General features: G+C 35.7%; 1 protein-coding gene across 4 annotated transcripts in view; it reads right to left on the bottom strand.

Annotated features, from left to right (window-relative positions):
* The window catches only part of VPS13B (vacuolar protein sorting 13 homolog B), a 425,857-nt gene that overhangs the window by 69,340 nt on the left and 332,423 nt on the right, over positions 1-24,094 (bottom strand). For all 4 annotated transcript variants that reach the window (XM_071738035.1, XM_071738039.1, XM_071738037.1 and 1 more), the window contains exons 37-39: positions 13,955-14,154; positions 11,195-11,402; positions 10,672-10,856 (exon numbers count right to left, since the gene is read on the bottom strand). In XM_071738035.1, the coding sequence (XP_071594136.1) occupies positions 10,672-10,856; positions 11,195-11,402; positions 13,955-14,154 (593 nt within the window). The remainder of the gene's footprint in view (positions 1-10,671; positions 10,857-11,194; positions 11,403-13,954; positions 14,155-24,094) is intronic.

Below are 24,094 nucleotides of genomic sequence, written 5' to 3'. Positions count from 1 at the left end.
CTTAAACAACAAGAAACTTGAAAAGCCCCCCAGAAACTGCATCCTTCAAGTAATTTCCTGAAAGTTTGCTAACCTATCAGCAAGACAGTATTAATAACTAATATGAAGAATGCCCACTAATGCACTACATTGGAACTGGTCGTATTTTTTTCTTACTCATCATATATGGTATCACACAGTATTTGTATCAGAATAATTTAATTTCTATTAGGAAAGCAGGTGTCAATAAATGCTGGAGAATCTATTAATACTATGTTACATGTTAATATTTTCATCCACGTGCCCTATTGTTGACCCATATTTGCTTTTCAAAGGCTTTCATGATCACAACGCACTTCTAGATTTTTCCTGTGATCTGATGCTGTCCTTCCAGCTTTAGACTTCTTTGTCAAAATGACCTGGGAAAGCCTTTGGGTGCAAACCACTAAGTATGTTTCTACAGCTGAGCTCTCTGGATGAGCAGAGGTCCAGCACCAGTGCACTTCCTGAAGTTGTCACGTTACCATAAATGACTGTACCTGTAATTCACTATACTTATTGTCATGATGCTAACAGGTCTCAGACACAGACAACATTGACATTTAGGACATAAATAATTAAAACATCTCAATTTTTTAGCTAATCCCATCTTTTTCACAGATTTTTTTTTTCCCCTACATCCACCTGCCTACTGTTCTGAATGAAGGACATATAAAAGTATTGCCATATTATTACTTAAATAACAGCACATGTGATTTTTAAACTCAGTCTTAAAAATGGATCTTTAACTACACACATGCAGATCTCTTCGGTTGCAAAACACATCTTCCCCAGCTGAGAAAGAAAGATATTAACAGCTGGGTTACAGAAGAACATGCTTAATGTTACTTTCAGCAATGTTTCCTTTTGATTCATGTTTTTGGAAAAAAATAAACTTCTACAGAATAAATGTTAATTTCTTGAAACTCGGTCCCTCAGATGGTGGGCGCTTCCTCTTGGAAATGAAGTTACTCTTGTTCCAGAAACAACTACTGTACAAGAAAATGCACACAGAAGACAGGAAGCATGTGTGTGTTTTATCTTCCCCAAGCAGGGCCACCTAAGTGAAGGGGAGGCAGAATACAATACAAACCAGCACTTTGTGTCAGACGCCAACCCATGCTGAGATTTTAACTCCAGCTTCCTGAGCATGAATAAACTGATGACTCTGTAATAAAGCTATTCTGTTATCAGGATATTTTACTGTTTTAGGGCCAACTGCCTTAAAAATACAGCTCTCCCATTAGGTGAACAGAAGTTGTAGTAGTAGGAAATAAAAAGCTTTATCCAGATTTTTATTAGGGAAAAATTCTTGGCAACAACCACCAAGACTAATAGTTTTGGATTTGGAGTTGAAGTATTATTTGTATTTAAAAATAGCGAAAATGCCCTACAGAAAATATATTCTGTAGAAAACACACTCAAAAGAAAATTAATATTAAGCAGAATAAAACCTCCATATTTATTATTGACACAACACACACCAAACAATGTGATCAGTAGGAAAACATCTTGGACAACTGCAGGATGCTTCAGCATCAGTATTTCTGTTTATCTTATGTGACTGACACTGTGAAATCATGCTACAAACCAAACTGCCTGTTGCATAACATTTTTCTTAGCCTTCCTCGGGGCTAAGATTGTATCACACTACTGTAGAAAACAGCCTCTCCAGGCACAGCTACAGACCACCAATTTTCCTTTTTCATGAGGATCCAAAGAAGAAAAAAAGATATGGTGGTTTACAGTGAGGTAAAAATTTAGCCTATTACTACTAGTATCAGGATTAGCAATAGTAGTAGGATTAAAACCAGTCCTTACACAGTGCTTGCTGTTCCCTCAGCTCAATCTCCTTTGTATTTTTCTTATGGTTTTCTGTATTTTGACTCAAATTTCATATGTTACACACCTGTACATTTTGAGCACTAAAAGTTATTCCACTGTGGTGCACTCTCAATTTTCAACACTCAGGAATAATCGCATACCACAAGTTGGAGAAGTTTTTCACAATGTTCCTATATAATTTATTTCTAGAATTTATTTCTCTTTTAATCTGGTTTATCAAATACTGTGCTGAAGCTAGAAGATTTAAATTCTAAATGTTCACTTTAAAACTGAATCTGCTTAATTTAATTTTTTCCACCATTCATACTGAAGTCTTTCTCTGAATAATGAAAATAACTGCTAATTTTCTTTCTTGAGTAACAACATATACCTTGGCTCTTTCAACTCCATTTAATGTATTTATTATGGTCTAATTAGCATATTTATTTCAGACTATTTAAATTTACATCTGTACTGTTGTTTATACAATAAACATTAAATAGAGTTATAATAAAGAGATGTAAAAAAAATCTCCTGTCTTCTGAGAGAAACTGTTCTTTAAAAATACATAACTGCCTTTTAGCTGACTTTGGAAAAAAAGCGTCTATACATCTTCAACTAATAGAAGCTATAAAACCCCCTTTGTAATATTGGAACCAGTTGAGAAACCACAAGTATTCAAACGCAGGAAATCATGATTTTATAACATTTTAATGTGATCTACTCTTGGGAAACGAAGTTAACCAAGCCCTATTTCTGTACAGGAAATATTCCACTGTACAGTTGTAATACATTGTGGTGAGGGGTACAGCTGCAAATTTTTCACCTGTAATGCCCCACTGGTATTGTGGCTTACTGAATTGCATCAAGATTGCCTTCCTGTCCGGAAAGCCCTCTAAGTACAAACAAGACTCTAAGCCCAGGTTTTATTTTCCCTTGGTATCAGAATATGGTAATTTAAGAGCCCTGAGAAATGCTTTTTAACCTTTTAGAAGAAATATGTAGCATTCTTTTATTAGGAATTATGTTCTTTCCCTTTTTAAAACAACATGTGACCAACTTATCAATTTATCAGGCTAGCAGGTTCAGAGCAAATGCAGGTGTGTATAGTAATGTAATCTGTCACAGATACTGGGTTTTTTCATGATGGAAAAATTACTCCAAACACACTAGCAGCTTTTGTTAAGAAAGCACAGAATTGCACTGTGCTAGAACTGAGAAAATTTCTGTAGGACTTTTTAAGCAGGAAAATGTATGTACTATTAAGTGCCAAACTTGTTTTTTTCTACTAAGTGTCATTCATCTGGAGACTAAGTTTATCTGAAGATCACTTGCTTTTCTAATAGCAAAAGCAACAGTATTTAATTTAATTTATTAGGGTCTTAATTGTTGCAAGTATTGAAAAACAGAAGTATGTGGACAGGAGATCTTACACTGGAGACCTTACCAACTTCTTGCGATACTTCTTATTCTCTTTTTCTGATACAGAAACAATATTACACATTTTATTTAAGGCTTTTCATTTTCTAAGCTTCAGCACTTATTAATAGTATAAACACCATGCTGTTGAAATGTAGTCACCTCTGGGACTTAAGGTAGCAGTTTAATAACACATAAAGTACTGACTGATTTTCGGTGTATGGGTTATTTTGACCACATATTCTCACCACAGTAAAGATTGACTCCTACAAGGAGTGCCATAAGATCAGTGTACAGCAGGAAGGACTTTGGTTTGCAAAGTTTCATAAATCAGAGTCACAAAATCTAAAAAGTACAGAACACGAGGAGAGTGTAAATCTGTCATTAAGATAATCTGATGGTTTCGTCAGTCCTCTGGCACCCGGTAGAATTTTCACTGGCTCAGTAACCCCAAAGGGTAAATTTCAGTGTGATGCACAGGCAAATTATGCACAACTTCCATTAACATTCCCAACAAGTTACGCTTAACTCCCTGCAGACTGCACAGAAACTGTAGGCCAAACGATACAGTCTCATCTCAATGCAGGGAACACTAAGATCACACAGCAAAATAATCAAGATTATACACACAAAATACAGTAACAAAATAGTAAAGTCTGAGATAATCCTACTCTCAGGCAAGGAAGTTCACAAATAATGTTTAAAGCTGGAATTCCTAAAGAGAATGGGCTCTGTTTCAACATCTGCTTAAGACTCGCTGTGTAACACTGCAACTCCTTTAGCCTCTACTTCCTCCCTTGCAAGAAAATGAAGACAATACTTATCCTTAAGAGGCAGAGCCTTAACTTTTGAAAACATATGCAAAGCACTGCCAAGCACCACAAAATTTGCTCACATCCAGATAATCTGAAACCTAAGTGGCTCAGGGTACGAGCAAGCCTTCAGCCCTCTTAAATTAAAAGACCAGTTGTTCCCATGATGATCTGCATCCAGTTTTGTACAAATGCATGGATGTAAACACTGCTTCTACTGCTTCCCACATTAGAATAAAAGGCATTCATTATAATTCTAGTTTATGATCAGATACGCTTAATTGTACTGAATTGTTTCATTTCAGACTTGTTGCAACTCTTCACCAGTAGATCTATCAGAGAAAGACATGTACAGTCTCTGTAGTAGTAGTTTTACTACCACAGTAATTTTTAATAACATCAAAAGGTAGAATTGACAAGAAATTTAAGTTCAAAAAGCAGACTCTCACAAAAAAAAAAAAAAAAAAACAACAAAAAAACCCCCAGCAAATTGGCCTTCCAAGCAATTCACAACAGCTAGCCAAATTATTTCACCATCCATCAAAAAAGTCTGACTATTTGAAGATAGTTCTGAATTGTATGGCAGTAGAGTGAAAAATGTGCAAACCAACAGGCTTATCAATAAGTACAGTTGAACTTTACAGCTTATTATCTAATAACATTATGAACTTAAATCACTAACCTGTCCCACACAAATCATCTAGATTTCAAACATAGTTGCTGCTTTGGGAATGTAAGAAATAAATCAAAGCTGAATAAAATTTGTGGTTTCCCAAAAAGCTCTTTTCCCAGACTCTCAAATGCCCAGCTGAACACTGTAGGCCCAAGAGGGAATGAAAAGTAAAAAGGAAGCAGAGCCAGCCAAAAATGAGGTATTCTCTGTTAAAAGGAAAAATGAATGTCTTTGACATTGATCATAATTCTTTTCCTGTTGACTGTCATGTCAAATCTTTCCTGGAATAATGACATACAGTAGGTCTAATGTCAGTCATTCTTAAGCTCACGCTTCCCTAAGCCACTGTTTAAACAACCACAAGGTGTTAGAAAATGACTGTTTATTGACTGACAGTGTTGAAAAAATCACATTCCGGGCTGCAGAGTTTGCAAATGCTTTATTTCAATAGCCCAAGCATTTTAAGGCAATGCGACAAAATTTTTTGAACCCTCACTTTTTGAAGTTGGAAATATTTTATGCTCTCCTCAAAGAGATTTCACCATCTCAGCAAACGTTCCAAGTAAATTTTACCAGAGTGGTTTAATGTACCTAGTGTTTATTAGATCTCAGTTAGGACCCTGCCACCTTAGAACTATTCTCACTGACCTGATTTTCTCCAGTAGACCTTGAGATCTGGTTAATTTAATCACCAGGAATAAATGCTCTGTTTATCAGGAGACTGTATAAAGAAGAAAGGCCAAAAAAGAGGACCTCAGCACACATTCATCTTTTCATCAGCTGTTACAATGCTGACTACACTTGCATGCAATAGGAGTCCTGGCAGGTACACAAGGGAAACATCCTCAAATACAAAAACCTGTCAGGGTTATGGCTCGGTAGATATTTTATTTTAACTTCATATGGAGAAATGAACAAATGCCATAGATTATCTTTCTTTTCTCTTGTAAGCTTTAACAGCTTGTATCTCTCACTGGATGACAATCCAGGAGAAAGAATTTTAAGTCTGTGTTAGTGATGCAGCTTAAATAAATCAGAGAGCTCAGAATGTGAAGCATTACACATTATTTGATCACTATGATTAGACAAATCTGGTTTTCTCCACCTAATTCCCTGACCACTTGTGTAAACGCTGTTGTGACAATACTCAGCTTTTTGTTTTGAGATATGGGACAGTGCCAGCAATAGCCCTTGTTGGAAAGATAACTCTGCAATGGAAAGACAAACACTGAGCATCTCTAAAAAGTTCACTAGCTAAAATAGCCTTCTAGAAGCAAAGGAAATAACCTGTATGTCTTGTTCGTCTGTTTGCAAAGAAAAGCAGGCTATCTCCTTGATGGTATACAAACTGTATTCCTATCCTTGGTGAGCCACTCTCAATCTTTGCTCTTTCCCCTGCCAACCCAACAACCAGGATGGAAGAAATAGCCACAAATTCTCTTTCAGCTGTCTTTCTGACCAGCTCAACCCAATGTTCTCATCATTCTGGGAGATGAGGAAAGAGACTATTAAGCTCTTTCTCTGCAGTTTAGGCTGTCTAGCACACTTTTGTTCCTGAATTGCTCATGTATTCTCTACAACTCTGATATACCTGCAGGAGTTGTTTCTATATACCATATAAAACATATTCTGTTTGAAGTCTATTACTCTGTTTCAAAGCCCTCAGTGGAAGAAAAGAAAAAAAGGCTTTTAAAGTAGCTTGTCCACATATCTTGAAACACAGGTCTTTCTCTTACCAGCAAGCTACTTGAATGATTTAAAAGTTTCATCTATTTTAATTGAGAAACTCTCAGAGAGCAACCTTTTGGATGTACCAGTATAAATCTTCACTATTTAAGTAATGGCATTGCTACTTCATCTTGCCTATTATCCTTTGAAGTAATTTGGTGGAATTTGTCCAAATTTGGACTTTTCTCTGCTCCTGAGGTGTGAATGTGATTCTCATATCAACACCATTCTACCCTTTGCCCCTGCTTGATCTGGGAAGTAATGGATTTCCCTGGTTTACATGACATTAGATGGAGGCAGCATTGGGATTATCTTCAACCTTACACAATGTGTGCTGGCTTACGTGATGTTATCAGTGGAATATGCTTTTTTCTTCTCTATGTATTTTTGGAACTATTTTAGCAGTAATCAAGATCAAAAAAGTATGCCTTCAGCAATATTTTAGATGCTGCCTGAAGGTCTTTTCTATAAATCCTCTTTATATGAGGGGTACATTAGTTGTGGTTTTGAGCAGTATTTATCGTTACTTGGACAAGACACTATTTACTTTTCTGGCCTACAAGAACATGAAACTGCTCTTGTTTGTATATTCCTTCACCTCATACTGATCTTTAAGAAACTATTCAGATGTATCCAGAGCTTTGTAAACATTGATAAAAAAATCTCACAACTTGGAAAACAAATAACCATTATTTAAAATGAGCCAGGAGCTGATGAAACATTCAAGAGTTAATAGTTTTGAGCAAGGAATTAGGAAGATGTTTATAGAATTAGCCAGATAGGATTGTACACAAAACACTTAAAAGCAAAGTGGCAAATTAATTTTTCTTCATTTCATTGATTTTGTACTCCAAAAAATAATACAATGTATTTCTTAATTAATAAGAAGTTGAGAATCATGCTACATAAAGTTTAAAACAGTCTTCAGAGTTTTATTCAGAAAAGATCTGGGCAGTGAGGCAGACACAAGAGAAGTAAAAGAAGAAAAGGTTAGAAAGAGTATAAGAGATGGCAGACAGCAGCTTTAGTACCTGAGGATACAAAATGCCTTATGTCACTGAGAGATTAAAAATTAAATATTAAATAGAAAGGGGCTGCAGTGTCTGGTAAACAGGAAGAACACAGGTTAAAATACTCTCAACCTCGCAAAAGAAATACAATCCTGACAGTTTCCTGCAAGTGCATCTAGGATTCTCTCTCACTTCCCCCAAACAAATAGATTAAACTCCTATTTCAAACTGCTAAAGAAAATACAACATGCTACACCTCAGCAGAAACAACAGTTCTTCCTTCTCCCTCCACAACAAAAGCAGCAATGTTGAAATTGTAAACAAGTAAAGTAGTAGAAACTTGACCAAAGACATTTCTTAGTTTTGCAACAATACAAGTTAAAACCAAGTTCTTCAGACAATCTAGAAACAGCAGCTAGGTAAGGTTTTACAAAAACAATATTGCTCATATAAACTCTTATAATCTGAAGCTATTTGCTTCAGACTGCAGCAGATGACACGCAACTTCAATATCTACAAGAATTCTCTTTATGGTGAAGCTTTTGCAAGTTCCAGGAATTTAAAGAATAGCTATAAAACCAAAGAGACTTCTAAAACCTACCCATGATTAAAACGATATGCCAAAAAAAGATTAACAAAGATAGAAAGCTAGATGAAATGTCACAGCAACTTACTCAGAAAGAAAGAACATGCAATTGGCAAACTATTAATTCAAGACAAACTACAGAAGTGCACCTTTGCCTGGATTTATGTCAAGTAAAGGATTAAGGGAGACTGGTAACACAGCTGGTGACATTATGGGGCTTCTCAGCATTTGACCATACACACAATCCTGTGAAAGTTTTAAAAATATATATTTATATTCTTCAATATTACTACTGTCTTTAAATTTCAATCCTTTTTTTCAAAAAAGCTCAAGTCTTTTGCTTGCAGATATTCCCTAATGTTTCATGTGAAAAAGTGAATAAAATGAAAGCATTTTCTTTTTTTGTCTTTATTTTGTGATTTTTCCATATGAACTAAATAAGCACTATATCAAGAAACAGACATATATCCACATGGGGAAAAAAGTGAAGCTGATGAAAATCCTCCCGATTTATTTAAATCAGAATGTAAAGTTTGAGGTGACTATCTGGTAAACAGGGTATACCTAATAAATTTCAGAATCACCTCTGTATTACTTATTCCACCCACATAAATATGTTGGATTAATAAATAAAATGCATATTGTCCGTGTTTAAAATGGCTGCACATCTACAACGTGCAGAGCTGCTTTGTGTAGATGCATGGCCATTTCAGGGAAATGTGATAAATGACCACCTAGAGCCAGTCAGCAGTTACTGCCATAATTAATGGCCCACTACCAAAATGCAGAAATGTATGCATTTCTGCACTCCATGTGTCCACAAGCAAAGGTTTTGAACAGATGTCCTCTAATTTGGCTGGTATCTTTCATCTCTTTCCTTGTAAATGAAAGCTCAAGGTAGAAATATGAGGCTAACTACGAATTACTTAATCATAAAATTGACAGACCTTGAGAAAAGAGTATGCCACAGTAAAGCAAATAATGGAGGGAAGCTGCACAGGAACCCTTGACTACAAACTTAAAATGAGACTGATGGAAATGTAGTCAACATGTAAAATTGAATGCAAACCCCATGAATTACATGAAGACCAGTGGAAGTTGTCAGAACCTGAACACTGATAGTTGAATGCTTTCCAGTTTCTTTCTTATTGTCCAAAGTAATCACAGGGGAAATGAGAGAGAATTTCAATTACCTTCTTTTCTCTAGACCACAGCATGGAAGCACAAAGCAGCAGGACCTGTGTGCTACTAGAAGCCCACTTGCATATGCCCAATTGAAGAATTGCCAATATTACTTCTCTACAGGGTTATATTATTACACAAGCACCTACATTATTTTCACAGTGTCTGTTACCTAAGCTTAATGTAATTATACCAAAAACTTGGTGTGCTATGCTCTGAAAATACCATCCTGAAAGCAGGCAAATTGCTGGCTTTCATAGCAACCTAACAGGATCATCAAGAAGACAACATACTGTAACATAATTTTGATCTTTGATTCAAACCTCATGCCAAGTGGAGCTGATTTTTTTCCATTTAGTTTTTAATTTTTATATAACCGAAAGGAGCTGACATTTGACTGTCTAGAGGGCAAAGAAATTAGCATGATCTCACTAACAGTATGTGTGCAGTAATAACATTATAGTATTTATCTGAGGAAGATTATGCTACTTATCCATAACTCAAAGCATACTGGTGCATAATTCAATTTTAAAAGCAATTTTAAAAGTTATAGTAATAATGAAATAGAATTCAGTGTTTCTGAACAAACAGGAAGAATTGGGAAATACTTATTTCCCTTGAATCAAATTTTAAAAAGTAGTGACAGATCCAATTCATAATACAAAAAAGAAACTAATATCAACAAAATTAGTAAAAAACAAAATACATACACAAGTTGTAAGCGAATTTATAAAGATGAATTACACTAGACAGGAAAGAATTGTAACTACCTGACTGTGTATTTTAGAAAGCAAAATTTCTCAGAGTTAAGGGAGAATGTATTCATGAGGTATGCTCTATTTTTGGAGCAAAGTCACAAAGCTGCAGCACTAAGCCCTCCTTTGAAGGGCAGTTCCATGATCTCATAGAGTCAAACCCTCTCATAGCAAAACAAGAGAACACAGATCTTTTCTTTCCACCCCATGGATCTTACTAGCAGAAACACAGCCATCTGCAATCACAGCCTCACAGGCAGAGGCCAGGCTGGAGAGCTGAGTTCAATGATTCCACTGCATCTGAGCAATTTCAGATCAGAACTTTCCACACATATTTCAGTATCAAATCAAGTAAAGTCTTTAAGTAAGAATGAAATAACAGGAAGACAATAAAAATACAGCATGCCTGCAAACAGAACTGCCAAATTTGGCTGTAACTCATTATGTCATGGAAAAACTTTACAGGTAAATGTTAAAAACGTTAGCACAAGTAGTTTTACAAGTAAAGATGTGCTCAAGCTATGGAATTTATCTCTTATTGATTTTATAGAGCTCCTGACATTTGTATTGTATTCACTTTAAATAAACCAAAGTTTGAAAACATTCACTTTACAGCACTAAAGTTTCCTTTTGCTAATGAAAGTAGAAAATTCTCATTACTCACTTGAAGAACATCTCCAAGGTCAGCAGTGCTAATATCTGGGTCTTCAGTGGTATTAAAAGGAACGGGGTTAATTCGTACAAGAGTGAGGACTCTGGGTTCTGGGTATCTCCACAACATCATTCCTGGACTATCCTCAGTTTCATTGTAAAACACAACTTCATGGGCATTGGGCACTTTTTGTGCTTCTGTCAAATGAAAGAAAGTTGTAATCTGGTATATAATTTCTACAAAGAAACATGCTGGTTTATGAGACCGAAGTAGTTAAAAATAATCCCTCAGGATCAAAAGGAGAGAAAATAAAAAAGCAATTTCCCTGACTTTTAAAAGATTACAACTTAATGGAAAGAAATATAAAAACTTGTGGGTTTTTTTTTTCTTAAATTCCAGCAGATGTCTTTTCAATCGCTTTTCCAAAAACAGTAAAGTATTCATTGTAAGATGCAAGTAATCTTTAATAGGTTACTACTGTATTTATTTCATAATTAAAAAAAAAGAAGGAAGAGAGCAATAATATTCTTCTTACCTGCATCTTGTATGTATTGGAAGAGGCCTGTTCTCAGATCATCTGAGGTATGCTCAGTTTTTGAGGCCTGATTCCTTTCTGTAGAAAAACAATCAGGGTGTGTATGTTTAAATCTCAATGTCTCTACACTGCCCTTTTTGGTGAGGTACTGCCGCAGAAGCTCCTGGAGAAGAACTAAACAGTTCAAATGCTCGTGACCCCAGAAAACCTTAAAAAAAAAGAAAAAGAAAATAAAATATGAAAAACAAAGAGAAAACAAAACAATTTCATACAATATTTAGTCATCTTTGAAAGAACAGATTTCAGCCAAACAACAAGAACTTCATACGGCTTTCAGACTGCTCTGCTTAAACCTTTATTGCTTGCAAGTATCCTTAATGTGAAAATAAAGAACAGGAACAAGAATCTCTACAAAACCATTTGGTAAATTTGTTCTTTTCATCATTGAAAGGAAAGCATTAATTCTTACCACTTACAATTGATACTGATTCTTGGAAAAGCCCAGAACTTTGAAGTAATATGCAAGAACTCACAGCTGAGAGCAGTATGTAATGCTAGGACTCATCACAAGTTTTGCAGTTTAAGATATATCATAAAACCCTTAAAGATGAAAAATTTGAAGTGTTCAAAGAGCACGTTGCTCCAAAAGTAAAACTTTGGAATGCATTAAAAACTGAGAAAGTGACACAGCAAAAAAGATGATTAGGAAGACATATGAAAGATCATATCAAGCATGAATATTGAATAATGAACTAGATGTGCTCTAAGTTGTGAGCGTAAGGTTTAAAAGTTTAAAGTTTCTTCAAGTTTATGCTAGAAATTAAAAAAAATATCTAAGCAAAACTAGCAGTGGAAATCAAGAGGATTCATACACTTTAAATCAAAATAAAAGGCAAGCAGATATTTCTTTCTCCCAGCTTTGACAAGCAGCACTGCTTTACTCAGATCAAACTCCTGCTTGAGAGAATCCTGTTAACAGGGACAAGTCCTTGAATCTTCATGTGCGGAAGTGTTTCCAGAAAAAACAGGGAAGACAAGGAAGCAATTAGCAACTAATAGAGAAATAATACTTAGAACCAATGTAGAATGAAACCAAAATCGCTAGAGGGTAACTTAAAAGCCCATGGTAAGGGAGCAAAGGGATAGAAGTAAAGTAAACATGTCAGGTGTGCACACGAACAGCAGTGCAAATTTTTTCACCAGTTTCCAAGTACGAAAAAAAATCAGAAGATGCCTGAAGAGAGCACAGTACAGCTTTCAAGAAGGAAAGTTTCCCTTTCCCTGCATCTACATGTGAGCCCATGGAATAAACAGAGACTCACAGCTACAGCCAGTCCCTGCCATCTCCCAAATTCACTGCATTTTTACTGCAGTTTCTTGGGTGCCTCTGGGTTCAAGGTCCCACATTTGGTCTAGCACCAGCTCAAAGGAGCTCTGTGTCACCTAAGCTGATCTAGAGGCCTCAATCCTCCACTGATGGAGGAGGGAGGAATGCTTTTTTCCCTCACTTATATTCAGTTTATTTTTAGCCAGTGGGAACTACAGAGCATGGAACTCCTACTGCAAAATTCACAGATGAGGGACCAATTTCACATAAGCTCTCTATGCTCTGCTGCAATACAAATTAACAGTGGTAGAAGATGAGGTCATGTTTAGAGCTGGTAAAATCATTAGCTGTAAATAAAATAATTTGAAACAGAATTGCTCATGCTTTTGTCAGTATTCTCAAATCTGTTCTGCCAGACCAAATGCTTAATTTTTTTTCTGCAAAAGTTAATTATCCCAGCATATACTCTAATAATGAACGGCATTCTCAGATTTATAGGTATTTTTCTGGTTGTTGTTAGAATCCCTATTTTTTTAAAAAACAAAAACCACAAACCTGTAAGTAATAAATAGAAAGGAAGCAGAGAAACAGACTTTTTTTTTTTTTTTTTTTAATTCATTGAGATATAATGTTTAAAAATGTGTATTATTCAGTTAGCCTTGTTCCCAGTGCTGTGGTTTTAAGAACTTCTAATGCCAATTCTGGGAAAAGACCTAATGACACGACTAAATGTCAAAATTTCCTTTTTGTCTTTTATATGCTTGATTTATATATTTATTTTAAAACATTTGGTGTGTATAGATGCTACAATAAAAATAATTGAAACAAGACATATCTTAAAGCCCACTTATTAAAGCCTCACAGAATCTATTTTTCATTTCTAGAACTCCCATGCTTCTTGGACTGGTTTCAAGTTGTGGGCACTTCCAAAAAGGAGAGGATTGCGTGGAAAACTGAGTATTAATTGCTACAAACAACAGTCTATAATTACTCCCCTGAGAAATTGGTGTAAGTTTAAAAAGAAACGATATGTATTGCTTAAAGCTACCCCTAGGCATTACAGACACATAGCACATGGACAGACAAACACACACACATCAGCACAGGGTCCTAGATATTAAGTGTTAGTAATTTGATCCAGTAGTTTTAAGGGAACACACACATACAGTTACAAGACATGGCTTAAGCAGTATTTAAAAAAGAACAACAAAACACTGCACACAATTTTTCAATCAATAGTTCTAGATGAAAGAATAGATTCTTATTTTAAAAGGTAAAACAAAAAAACAATCAAAACATACAAGGAAAAAACCCCAACCCAATGAACTGCTGAAGGCTGCAAAGCATTGCAGGTTTTCATACATATTTATGAAATCCTGATCATCCAAAGCCAGTCCAGCTCTCAAGCAGAACCATTATCATCTTATACAGACCTGCAGCAGTCCTCCTCTCAAATCGATGTATATTTTTGGAACAGATTGCTCAGGGCCAGGATCACCACTGTGCTTACACCACTTGGCTTCCACATGAATAGAGCAGCAAAAAGGGCCCAGCAGAGGTCTGGCTCTTTCTTTGAGACTTGTTTTAAGTAGGAAATCTTTTACGTCAAGGGCAAAAGATGATCCATGGATTCCTAGAAAGAGAGAGAGAATAAATCGCGCTGGTTGTTATTCTCCCAACATTTGCTTATGTCCCACTAATTTTCATGGAAATGCTTGTATGGACAACTGTTCTCCCCTCCAGGCAAGAACATCACAGTTGGGCCATGAAAGGGTTGATATATTTTTTTTTTTTTTGAGCTTTTTCTTGAGACACTGTTGAGCACACTTTATATAGTCTTGCAGTTATGGAGCAGGTATGTCTCCTGCACATTCCTTACAAAGAACTATTTGCCAAAACATTATGGCTTTTTACATGTGTGAGTATTTTAAGGTTTATGAGAAGAGACATTTTTCATTAAAGTATGATTTTTTTTTTTAAAGAGCATATTAAGAACAAGAACAGCTGCTTCACTTGATTATATTTTAAACTGACAGGAAATAGCTATTTTGAACGACTCTTTTCTACCTTTGTTCATGGTAGTTATAAAATATTGCCTTGCTAGACTTGAGAAGAATAAGGGTAATATTTGCATTCAAATAATTCAAAACAATTACTGTAACACAATATATATAACATGAGTTTGTCTAAAAACAATTTAATCTAAAAGTTTCCCATAAAAACCATTTACACTTTATGCTGCTTTATAAACCAGAAATGATAATGGCTGGTTAGATTTATGACAGAACTTATGTACTCTCATTGAACATGCAAACATTTTTAGGAAAGAAACACTGCAGAAATGTCACATCTCTTGTGAGTTTAGCTTACTGCAAATCACTACTTAATAAAACAAACCACACTTAATATCTCTGTATTTCTTTTCTATATTTATATGAAAAGTACTACATCTGATGTTCAGTTAACTTTTTTTTTCTCTTCTATTCCTTGTACTTCAACCCCAAACCCAGAATATTGAATGTCACCATACTTTATAATTACCACGGCTTATTTTTCTACTGAAACTAGATATTTACTAAAGGCCAAACATTAAAAAAAAACAGGGGTTGCATACAGATGTTTGAAGGTACAGTTCTATTTTACATTTTCATACCTTCACTGGTAGAAAAATCCCACAAAAATACAATTCACTCTTTTGAATATATGCAGCAAAACTTTTCCCATTAATTGCTTAGAATTCTGTAAAAATCTATCTGAAGAAGTTATGATTTCATAATGCTGACACATATTTTATACAATGGAAGGAAATACATTGGACTTGGGTTTTTTTCTTTTTTTTGTTTTTTGTTAAATTTTTAATCTGGCACCCAGTAGGAAGGTGATCTGATAGTCCCCACAGCAATAATGGTATTGAATTCAAGACAAGTAGGAACCACAAACAAGAACCTCTTTCTTGAGCAATATGGGCTTCAGTAAGAATAATCAAGGGCTTGAGAGAACCTTGGTCCCATGCCAATAATGGACTGGGAAAGGGGCTTTAAATCTGGGTTATTTAGTTTAAGTTCTGAGCCCCTGGGTTTGGTCTCGTATGAAATAGGTTCATATGACAGAAGTGCTCAGTATTTCTTTGACACTGAACTTTAGTGATAATCAAGAAAACTGACATGAACACACCCCAACACCTTTTGGTACTGGATTAGACTTGATTCTGTAAACTGTGGAATGAATTAGGTGCGAATCAAGAAAAAGAGGTGTTTTTACAGATAGGACTGACCCTCATCCTGCTATGCTCAGTCTAGTTACTTGAGAGGCATTACAATATTTGGATTTTCTTTTGAATATTCTGCATGAAACTTTGATTTTAGAGAGGAGAAATTCTTGGTAACTATTGCACAATTTTGCAATATACAGAAATGTTCTATAGCTTTAGTGGAATATGTGCCAAGCTGCAAGAATAACAAAAGGGAAAAAGGAATGCCAGAATACAAGTGGTTTTATTTATGTTTTCTTTCACTGGGATTACACTTGGAAGGATTATGCTTTCCAGTCTTTTTTCTGTTGTCATCTCAACTCTACAAAGTACAAAGAAAACACAATATCCAGCGGCTTAGAAACAGAACTGAGCATTCAGCACATAATATGCTGAATCCAAATTGCTGGTCCAAATCAGCAGTGCCTTTCTCAAGAGCTATGTAAACAATGAGAAATGAACACACAATTAACAATAAGGAAGTGTTGGTATATTGCAAATAAATAAAATATTACGAGACACAGCCATGGATTACATCCTACAAATACCAGGAAAAACTCAGGGATAGGCATAGGCAAGAATCAAACCCTTGTCCTTCCTAGGAGTTATCTCTATGTGCCCTCCTGGGCACTTAATTAAAAAAAAAAATAATGCAGAGAGCATTCAGAAAAACTTGCACAAAGTGATGTATTGAGGAAGCCTGAACAAAGCATGTGAAGAACAACAAGTATGCACAAATTTGATTAAGGAACAATAAATCAAGAGACCTCTGGGCCTGAGGGAAATCTCAATTGGCTACCATTACTATGGAAATCCTTAAAGATGACATTAGAAAGGGATAAATCTCATAAGGGAAGGGAGTGAAGGAATACCAGTATGCACTAGGAGGAAACTTATTTTAAGATTCCTAAACATCATACATTCAAAGTCTATGTTCAGCTAGTGAAGTTGCTTACCTGTCACTAAGTAAACATCTTTAAAAGTTAAAAGATGCAAAATAATCTTTAAAAGTAAAGATGCAAAATAATTCTCCTCCATTTTTTTTTCCTCTCACAGTATTTCAGTTAGTCCTTTCTTGCATCTCCCACAAACCTCTATTGGAGAACTGTAGCTTCAGTTTAAATAGATTAAATCACAGTCTCCATTTGAAGTGAACCTGAGATGGCATCACACAGAAGTAATATATCTTCATAAATGATTGTTGTGATATATAAAAGTTAACTTGTTCTGTTTGAATTATTACTCATGAACACCAACATGCTTTTCAGTACGTGCAATAATTTACTTCTAGGAACAAATAGTTTCATGACTTTCAAAACACTCCTCCAAGAGACCAATAAATAAGAATACTTCCTCCAGACAGTTTTTAAAAACTGCTACCAGCCCTTCATTGTCAGACTCCACCCAGACTCACAATAGCTCAGCAATGAGCTGCCACGTTAACTCAGCAGAATACAGTTTACACCAGGCTTCTGGTGTAAGGAAGGATGACCTTTATGATGACACATGCTTGAAAGGAATATTCATAGCTATTTTCATAAGGTTGGAAGTTATATTTGAGGGCTTGAAAAAAAGGTAATACTTTCTTGGTAATGTCTAGAAATTAAGCTGCTCAGAATTAGAGACGAAGATCACTACAACAGAGTAGTGAAGAAAATTCACTGAAGGATAACATTTGCTTTGATATTCTAACATTTTTCTTCCTCTGGTCAGTAGAAACTTGATTTACCCTAACATTTACACAGAAATCTCAAGAACCTGAGTACCATACTACAGATAAAAATATCATTATATTAGGGTTTATATGTAACTATAACTGTGTTAGTGTTTACCAATAGAGGAGGATCCGCATTTGTTAAACTGCCCTGTGTGCTTAAATCAATTTGTGTGTACAGACAGAAAAGAACTGTTCCATTTAATAGATGCAGAAAATACATTAGAACGACCCTTACCTTACAGTAACACTCACTTAGCTTTTTTGCAAAACAGGTGTTAAGAAAGAATTCCATTATTTTTCCTGGTTCATAGACAAAGGGAGAGACAATGTTTTGGTATTAACTATGGACTTTCTGTTTTTAAAAAACATTTTAAAATGGTGATACTTGAATCAGCTCCAAATGAGACAAGTAGAAATGGAGCAGGAGTTTTTTCCTTTCCATTATGCCTTGTCCATTTGCTCCCCCCTTAGAGAGCTGCAAATCCTGTTTGGTTCACTGCACTTTCACTTAATACAACATAGAGCTTAGCTTGATTTTAACTGGTGAACTTCTATATGGGAAAAGAGTTTTAAGAAAATGGAAACACATATATTATAATAAACATAGCAAATGGGACTGGACTATAGTCGAGCTACCTTCTGAAAAGTCTTCTGGAAGCTAGTAGCTGTGCTACAAACTGTGGCACTAGGAATAAAATTGCTTTCATGAGTTTGGAGTAGCTCAGAAGCAAGACTGTGTCCTGGAGCACAGAGCCTGCAGGCTGCTTGGGACTGGGCAAGATGCAGGTGAGCAACGTGGGCTGCACCAGCCAGGGACATGTTCTGCGTTCCCACCCAATTCCCACCCAAAGGATCGTGGTGCACTCTGAAGGGAGAAGTCCAGGCTTTCCCTTGGGCCCTTCATACCTGGGTGGCAGAGAGACCATCTGGCTCCAGAAGGTAAATCAGAAAGCAGAGTTCCTTACTACCTTCTGATTTATTGTCTCACATAACGAGTGTGATAATCTGTCATGTTCGCTTCACTCTTCCTATTTGCAATGTCATTACCTAAGGTTACCAAAATTACTAAGACATCTTTGAATATGTGTTATATATATATAATTTATTGAGCCAATTATCTGCATGGGTTTTTTCCTCTTAAGAAAACTTCAGATGCATCATATAACGAGGAGTTATACTACAGTTACACAGTTCTGTTTACAAGCATCCTTTACGAAGCAGTTTCTGAGAAGAAAGGATAACAAAGCTATGAAAATAATTACAGGGGAAATGCTGCAGTTAGTTTAAGAGTCAGCCAATTTATTCAAGTCTGGAAACAGCAGCAGCAAACAAATGGTGAGACATAGTCAAGGACAATTTTCCAGGACAGATTTAGTTAACAATCCACTGACTGCACTGGATTTCTTATTAGTGTCGAGCTGAATCTTATGATAGTTCATTCTCCCCACGAGAACAATATTTACACATTGCCAATTATCTATTCTTTAGTGAAGGCCAGGTTTTCAGCATTTCATGGGGACACATGCGGGCTCTGTAAAAACATGAGATGTGTAACACACGGTAAACAGAAAGTAATGATCTTAAACAGGCCAAACCCTTGAATTCATCACTAATAAATGTCCCCATGCATTCAGCAGTCCTGGCTGCTGGGAGCCTGTTTTCTTCAAATACTTCAAACACTAAAATCCAGGAACATTTATTATTTTAATCCATTACAGGCAGTGCTTGATTTAACTTTATTGGTTGTGGTGGTGGTAGTAGTTATAGTGGGGGTAAAGCTATGTTCTTTTACACATCATTTCAAACGGGCTTAATTATATTTTATAGCTCAGGCCAGGAATCCTGCTTGTTTTGTGTCTAACAAGGTTCAAACGGAGTTCAGGTCAGTGATGAATCAGAAGAGAAGTCAAAGATGGTTATCTATTTGAAATGAGCTCATCTCCCTTAAAGAATAACTGAGCAGGTACATCATGTTCATTACACTATTGAATACTAAATAGCTGAAAAAATCTTAATTAAATTGTTGATTTGGTAATTTGGGAGTGTGTGGTGCCTGATTAGAGTTTAAATTTTAAGGGATTTTCATTTTTGGTCCGGGTGGTCTTTGTTACAAAATAATTTAGAAAATATTTGCAAAGTTCTTATTGCCTTACCTTATTCTCATTAAGTGGAAAAAAATTCATAATGAAAAGCAACAAAAATAGCATTCATTTTGCATCTATGAGTCCAGCTTTCAAAACTGACTGCTATACTGACATGAGGAATATTTGGTTCTTGTATCATAAAAATTTTCTTTTTAGAAATCGGTAGTTTTCAGAAAGTGACTAAACATTCTTACTCCAGGTTTACAGATGAGCATGAAGAGGTTCTTCAATTGAGAAAAAAAAATATCTATTCTCACATATTAATTTTAGGTGGCTGGTTGAAAACCTTGGTTTATTTTCAGGAGACAGCTGGTGCCTACAACTGTCACTGATTTATGAAGTTGTAGATACTTAGCACTGCTACAATATCAGACATCACATGGCTGCATAGTAAATGAAGCATTACAAAATAGTGTATGCCACTCAAAATGCAGCCCAATATAAATGCCACAGTGTTGAATTAGAATTACAGGTGTCTTGCTCCTCTGCTCTATGCTTGATTCACTGGATTTCAACTGTTTAAAAAAACTAAATAGCCCATGAACTACAGAGTAACTTTCCTTTATAAATAAACCACCCTGAAGACAGTGCCTGGCAGCACCTGAGCTGTTTGAGCCACTATAACCCAGTGAATTATGCATTTGAAAGTCCAAGGCTTGACAGATACGTGGCAGAAACTGAACAGCTTCTGGGATGTGTTCCCTTAGGATTAAGGTCAGTCCAAGTCCAGGCTCCTATGTCTCAGGTCCTTTCTTCCCCTTCCTCCTTTCTACACTTCTCTGAATCCTTTTTTGTGTCAGAACAGTGCACCTGTCCTGTGAGTCAACTGAAGGAGAGCATCTTGCTGGAAACTTGTCTTCCCCTTTGGGTTGGTTTTCAGCCAGATCTGTGCCCTCACTCAACTCAGTGAACAGCTGCCCAAGTAACGGAGCATGAGGCAGGGTGAGGAAATGTGTATCCACAGTAAACTGAACTTCCTATGGAATAGCACCTTTTGTTTGAGGAGCAAACTGGTGATCTCATCCTATAAAAATATTCTTGTCATAGCACATAGCTAAAGAAATTCCAATCTGAAAAAAAATACAATTACTTTCACAATAAAAGCTGAAGAGACTACTGAAACAACTGCATTTGTTCAGAATTGAATTTCACTTGGAGCCTACTTTTTAAAGTCGAGTTATTTAAACTATAAATGCAATTCAACAAAATTAGAGCAGTCTTGCATCAACAACCTACAAATAACTCATTTTTTCTGTTTCTTTCTTTCTTTTCTTTTTTTTTTCCTTAGCTTTACTTAACTGCTAGTTCATCGGTAGCAATTCTGAACACTGTTACAAAGTACCAGTAGGGAATCTGACCAGGATTAATAGTGGTACTCAGTCCTGGGATTAGGTGGTGTCTTGTTTCATGGATTTTAGGCCATCTGTTCTTCCCTCCTACATTATACTCCTGCAGAACTATAAATGCACCTCCACCTCAGGGACTATAGCAAGGAATTAGAATTCTTCTGCTTTTCATTATCACAAGATTCAGTAACTCATTTCATTGTCAGGATAATCCCCTTTTACTCTTTCTTTTGCGCTTGCAGGGTATGCCAGAATGACAAATAAAATCCCAGATGTTAGAGACCTGATGAGGTCTCCACCTTTTTTCGAGTGTTGGGTTTAAGCTACTTGGGACATGGTGTCAAATCTGACAGGACCCTGGTGCCCACACCCAATATTCATTAAGGTTTTTTAGTGATTTGTATAGCTGTCTACAAGCTGCACTTCCACCTCAATCCTCAGTGGCCATTTAAATATTTAGTTTGTCCTCTGGCTTTTACTGACAAAGAATTAATTTCCTATTGTTCAAGTGTTGGAAAGAGTTTATATTTCTTTCTAAAAGTAACAAAGGTCTTCTGGGTGTTGTAAATGGTTTGTTAGTGCTGCATATTATTTTAGGTAGTCATATCTAATTTAATGTTTTATTTCCCCAAAGGCTAACTTGCATGTCTGCAGCATCCAAAGGCTACGACAACGCCTTAGCAGAGTTTTCTCAAGAGAATCACCTAGATCCAAAATGAAGTTTAGTCTTTGGTCTCCACCAATTAATAGCTGCTTTTATTTTTAATATTTCTGTAAAGTGTCTTAAGTATGTAATTACTTCTAAGGTTTACTAAAAATATTTGCAATTACCATATGTTCAGCTAATGTGTATTTTTACCCCTTATTTATATGCTAAAGTAATCATCTCTGCATATAGAACTAAGGGCTGGGGAATTCTGTCTATGATCTTTGGAACATTATATGTCCGTAACTTTCTCAGTTCAGACACTGAACAGCAAGACTTCCCTCCTGTGTCCAGCCAGAACAAAATAAGGCTCTGCTGAGAGACTACAGGCTTCTTGCTGTCTTTCACTCTGGGGAGAGTACAGTCCTCAACTTCTCTCATTTAGCTGCACTTTTGGCACTTTTGGCAGGTAGGTAGTGCTAATTTCAACACCAAACCTAAATTAACTGAAAGCCATATGTTTAGAATTGCTGTCTATTTTCTAGTATTTATTGCTAAAACTTATTTCAACCTTAATGGCATGTGATTGTTCTAGAGTAAGCTACATACCTGAAATGTGATACCAAGCAACCTCAAATCTGGTTGGATACATGGCACTTGAGAGCTCTAGACACTTTGCAGGAGGTGCCACACACTTCAAAGGACAAAAATCACTGAACCAGGTCTTGCGACAGTTCTTGAACTTGGGGCTCTCATCAACAGCACAAATAAGCTGCCAAAAATGAGCTAAATGTTTGTTATTTGCTTGCATGAAATGGGTACAGGTTTTAAACTGTAATTCTAAGGCACAAAATATAAAACTACTACAGGTAATTACTATATTTAAGACCAGTAAATATATTTAACATCCTGCCCTTAAGGGTATCAGAAAAACTATACTAGTTGCCTCTCCTAAAATAAAATTAATAATATCTTTTTTTGGAAAAGGGGTTTTGGTTTGTTTTTATGCCAATATACTGCATCACATTCTGCAAGAGTATTACTTTACTTAAACCAAAATACTTGGGATTTCAACATAAGTACAGAAGAGAATATAAGTATTCTAGCAGAACTAGTAATCATGTTGTTATAAGTAACTGCTGTATTAAAACATGAAAAATGGCCAAAAAATTAAGTCCCTTGACACACTAAAGGTTTGGAGTTGTATAACAGTGCAGCACGATATGCAGAAATGGATGTGTTTAATTTGATCCAACCGCAATATGAGTGTTCAACACTCAGAATATAGTTTATTAAAAGTCAAATAATTCAACAAATTAGCCCCTCTGTTTTTCAGAAGCTACAGCTTTTATCATTCATTAGAAATTAAGAAACTAAATTTAAACAGTAGGCCTTTACCTTTTGTGATTATACCTGGAAGGTCTAGAGGGAAAACTAATAATTAAAAAAAAGAGTTACATGGCAAGCTTCTGTCTTAAATTCAGCTAAAAGAAATCAAAGCATTACACAAGGTCACGCACTTTTGTTTTCCCCCTGCAAGGAAGAAAGAATGCTGACAATACGTTCTTGCAAGATTTTTTTTTTTGCTAAATAATTCCTAGCAAATAGGATTCTTTACAAACCAACTTCTCCTACATTAAAACTCATCTGGAAATGGGGTCATCTATGCTGTTTATAAAACACTGCCACATAAAATGTGTAAAAAACCATATTTCACTAAAAATAGCTTGTGTAAGTAAGGGATTAGAGTAGTTTCTACTGCTATAATTGTTCCTTTGTAGTTTTTTCCATGATGTTTTTGAACAGTGTTTTTAACTATGTTTATTAAAGTCAGCACATCAAAAAGCATCAAAGAGAAAGCTAGTGAGAACCAAAGAAACCCCAAGCGTATTGTGTTGTCTCACTGGGGAGTTATGCAGATTCAAGTAAACAAGTGCAAATTGTTGAGGTTTTAATGAAAATTTTCTACAATTATTGTATCTGAAGTCATTCTATATAATAACATCTGTAGAGCAGATGGCCATACTGTACAAAAGGCAAGCAATGTTCCTTTTTCTTCCTCTGTTTTAACAGTACATCTGAGATGACTACTTTTGTCATTGTGCTTAGTTTGGTTCAGCAAATAATTCGTAAAATGCAGCTGCTACAGATGGTCACAATAGTTATTCGACTGTAAAATCAAAGACACAGTGAAGTATTTGCGTATTATTTTCATTCAATACACAAAAATCTGATATTAACCCTGTTTAGCTCAAGAGGTATATCCATAAGACCTTTTGTAAAAAGAAAAGTAGTGAAGAACTGATATATTTAAATAGTACTTGCTTCCTAGATATTAGCTACTACACATTTTAAAACAGAGTTAGCTTGCAACATTTCTTTGCAATAATAGAACAAATCTAGTTAGGTAAGTGGAATTCTACAGTCTTTTAAAAACAAGATTATAACATTATCTCTCCCATGCTGAGTA

The sequence above is a fragment of the Heliangelus exortis genome, chromosome 2 (genome assembly GCF_036169615.1).
Source record: "Heliangelus exortis chromosome 2, bHelExo1.hap1, whole genome shotgun sequence".
Lineage (NCBI taxonomy): Eukaryota > Metazoa > Chordata > Aves > Apodiformes > Trochilidae > Heliangelus > Heliangelus exortis.
This window is presented reverse-complemented; position numbering and strand designations above follow the sequence as displayed.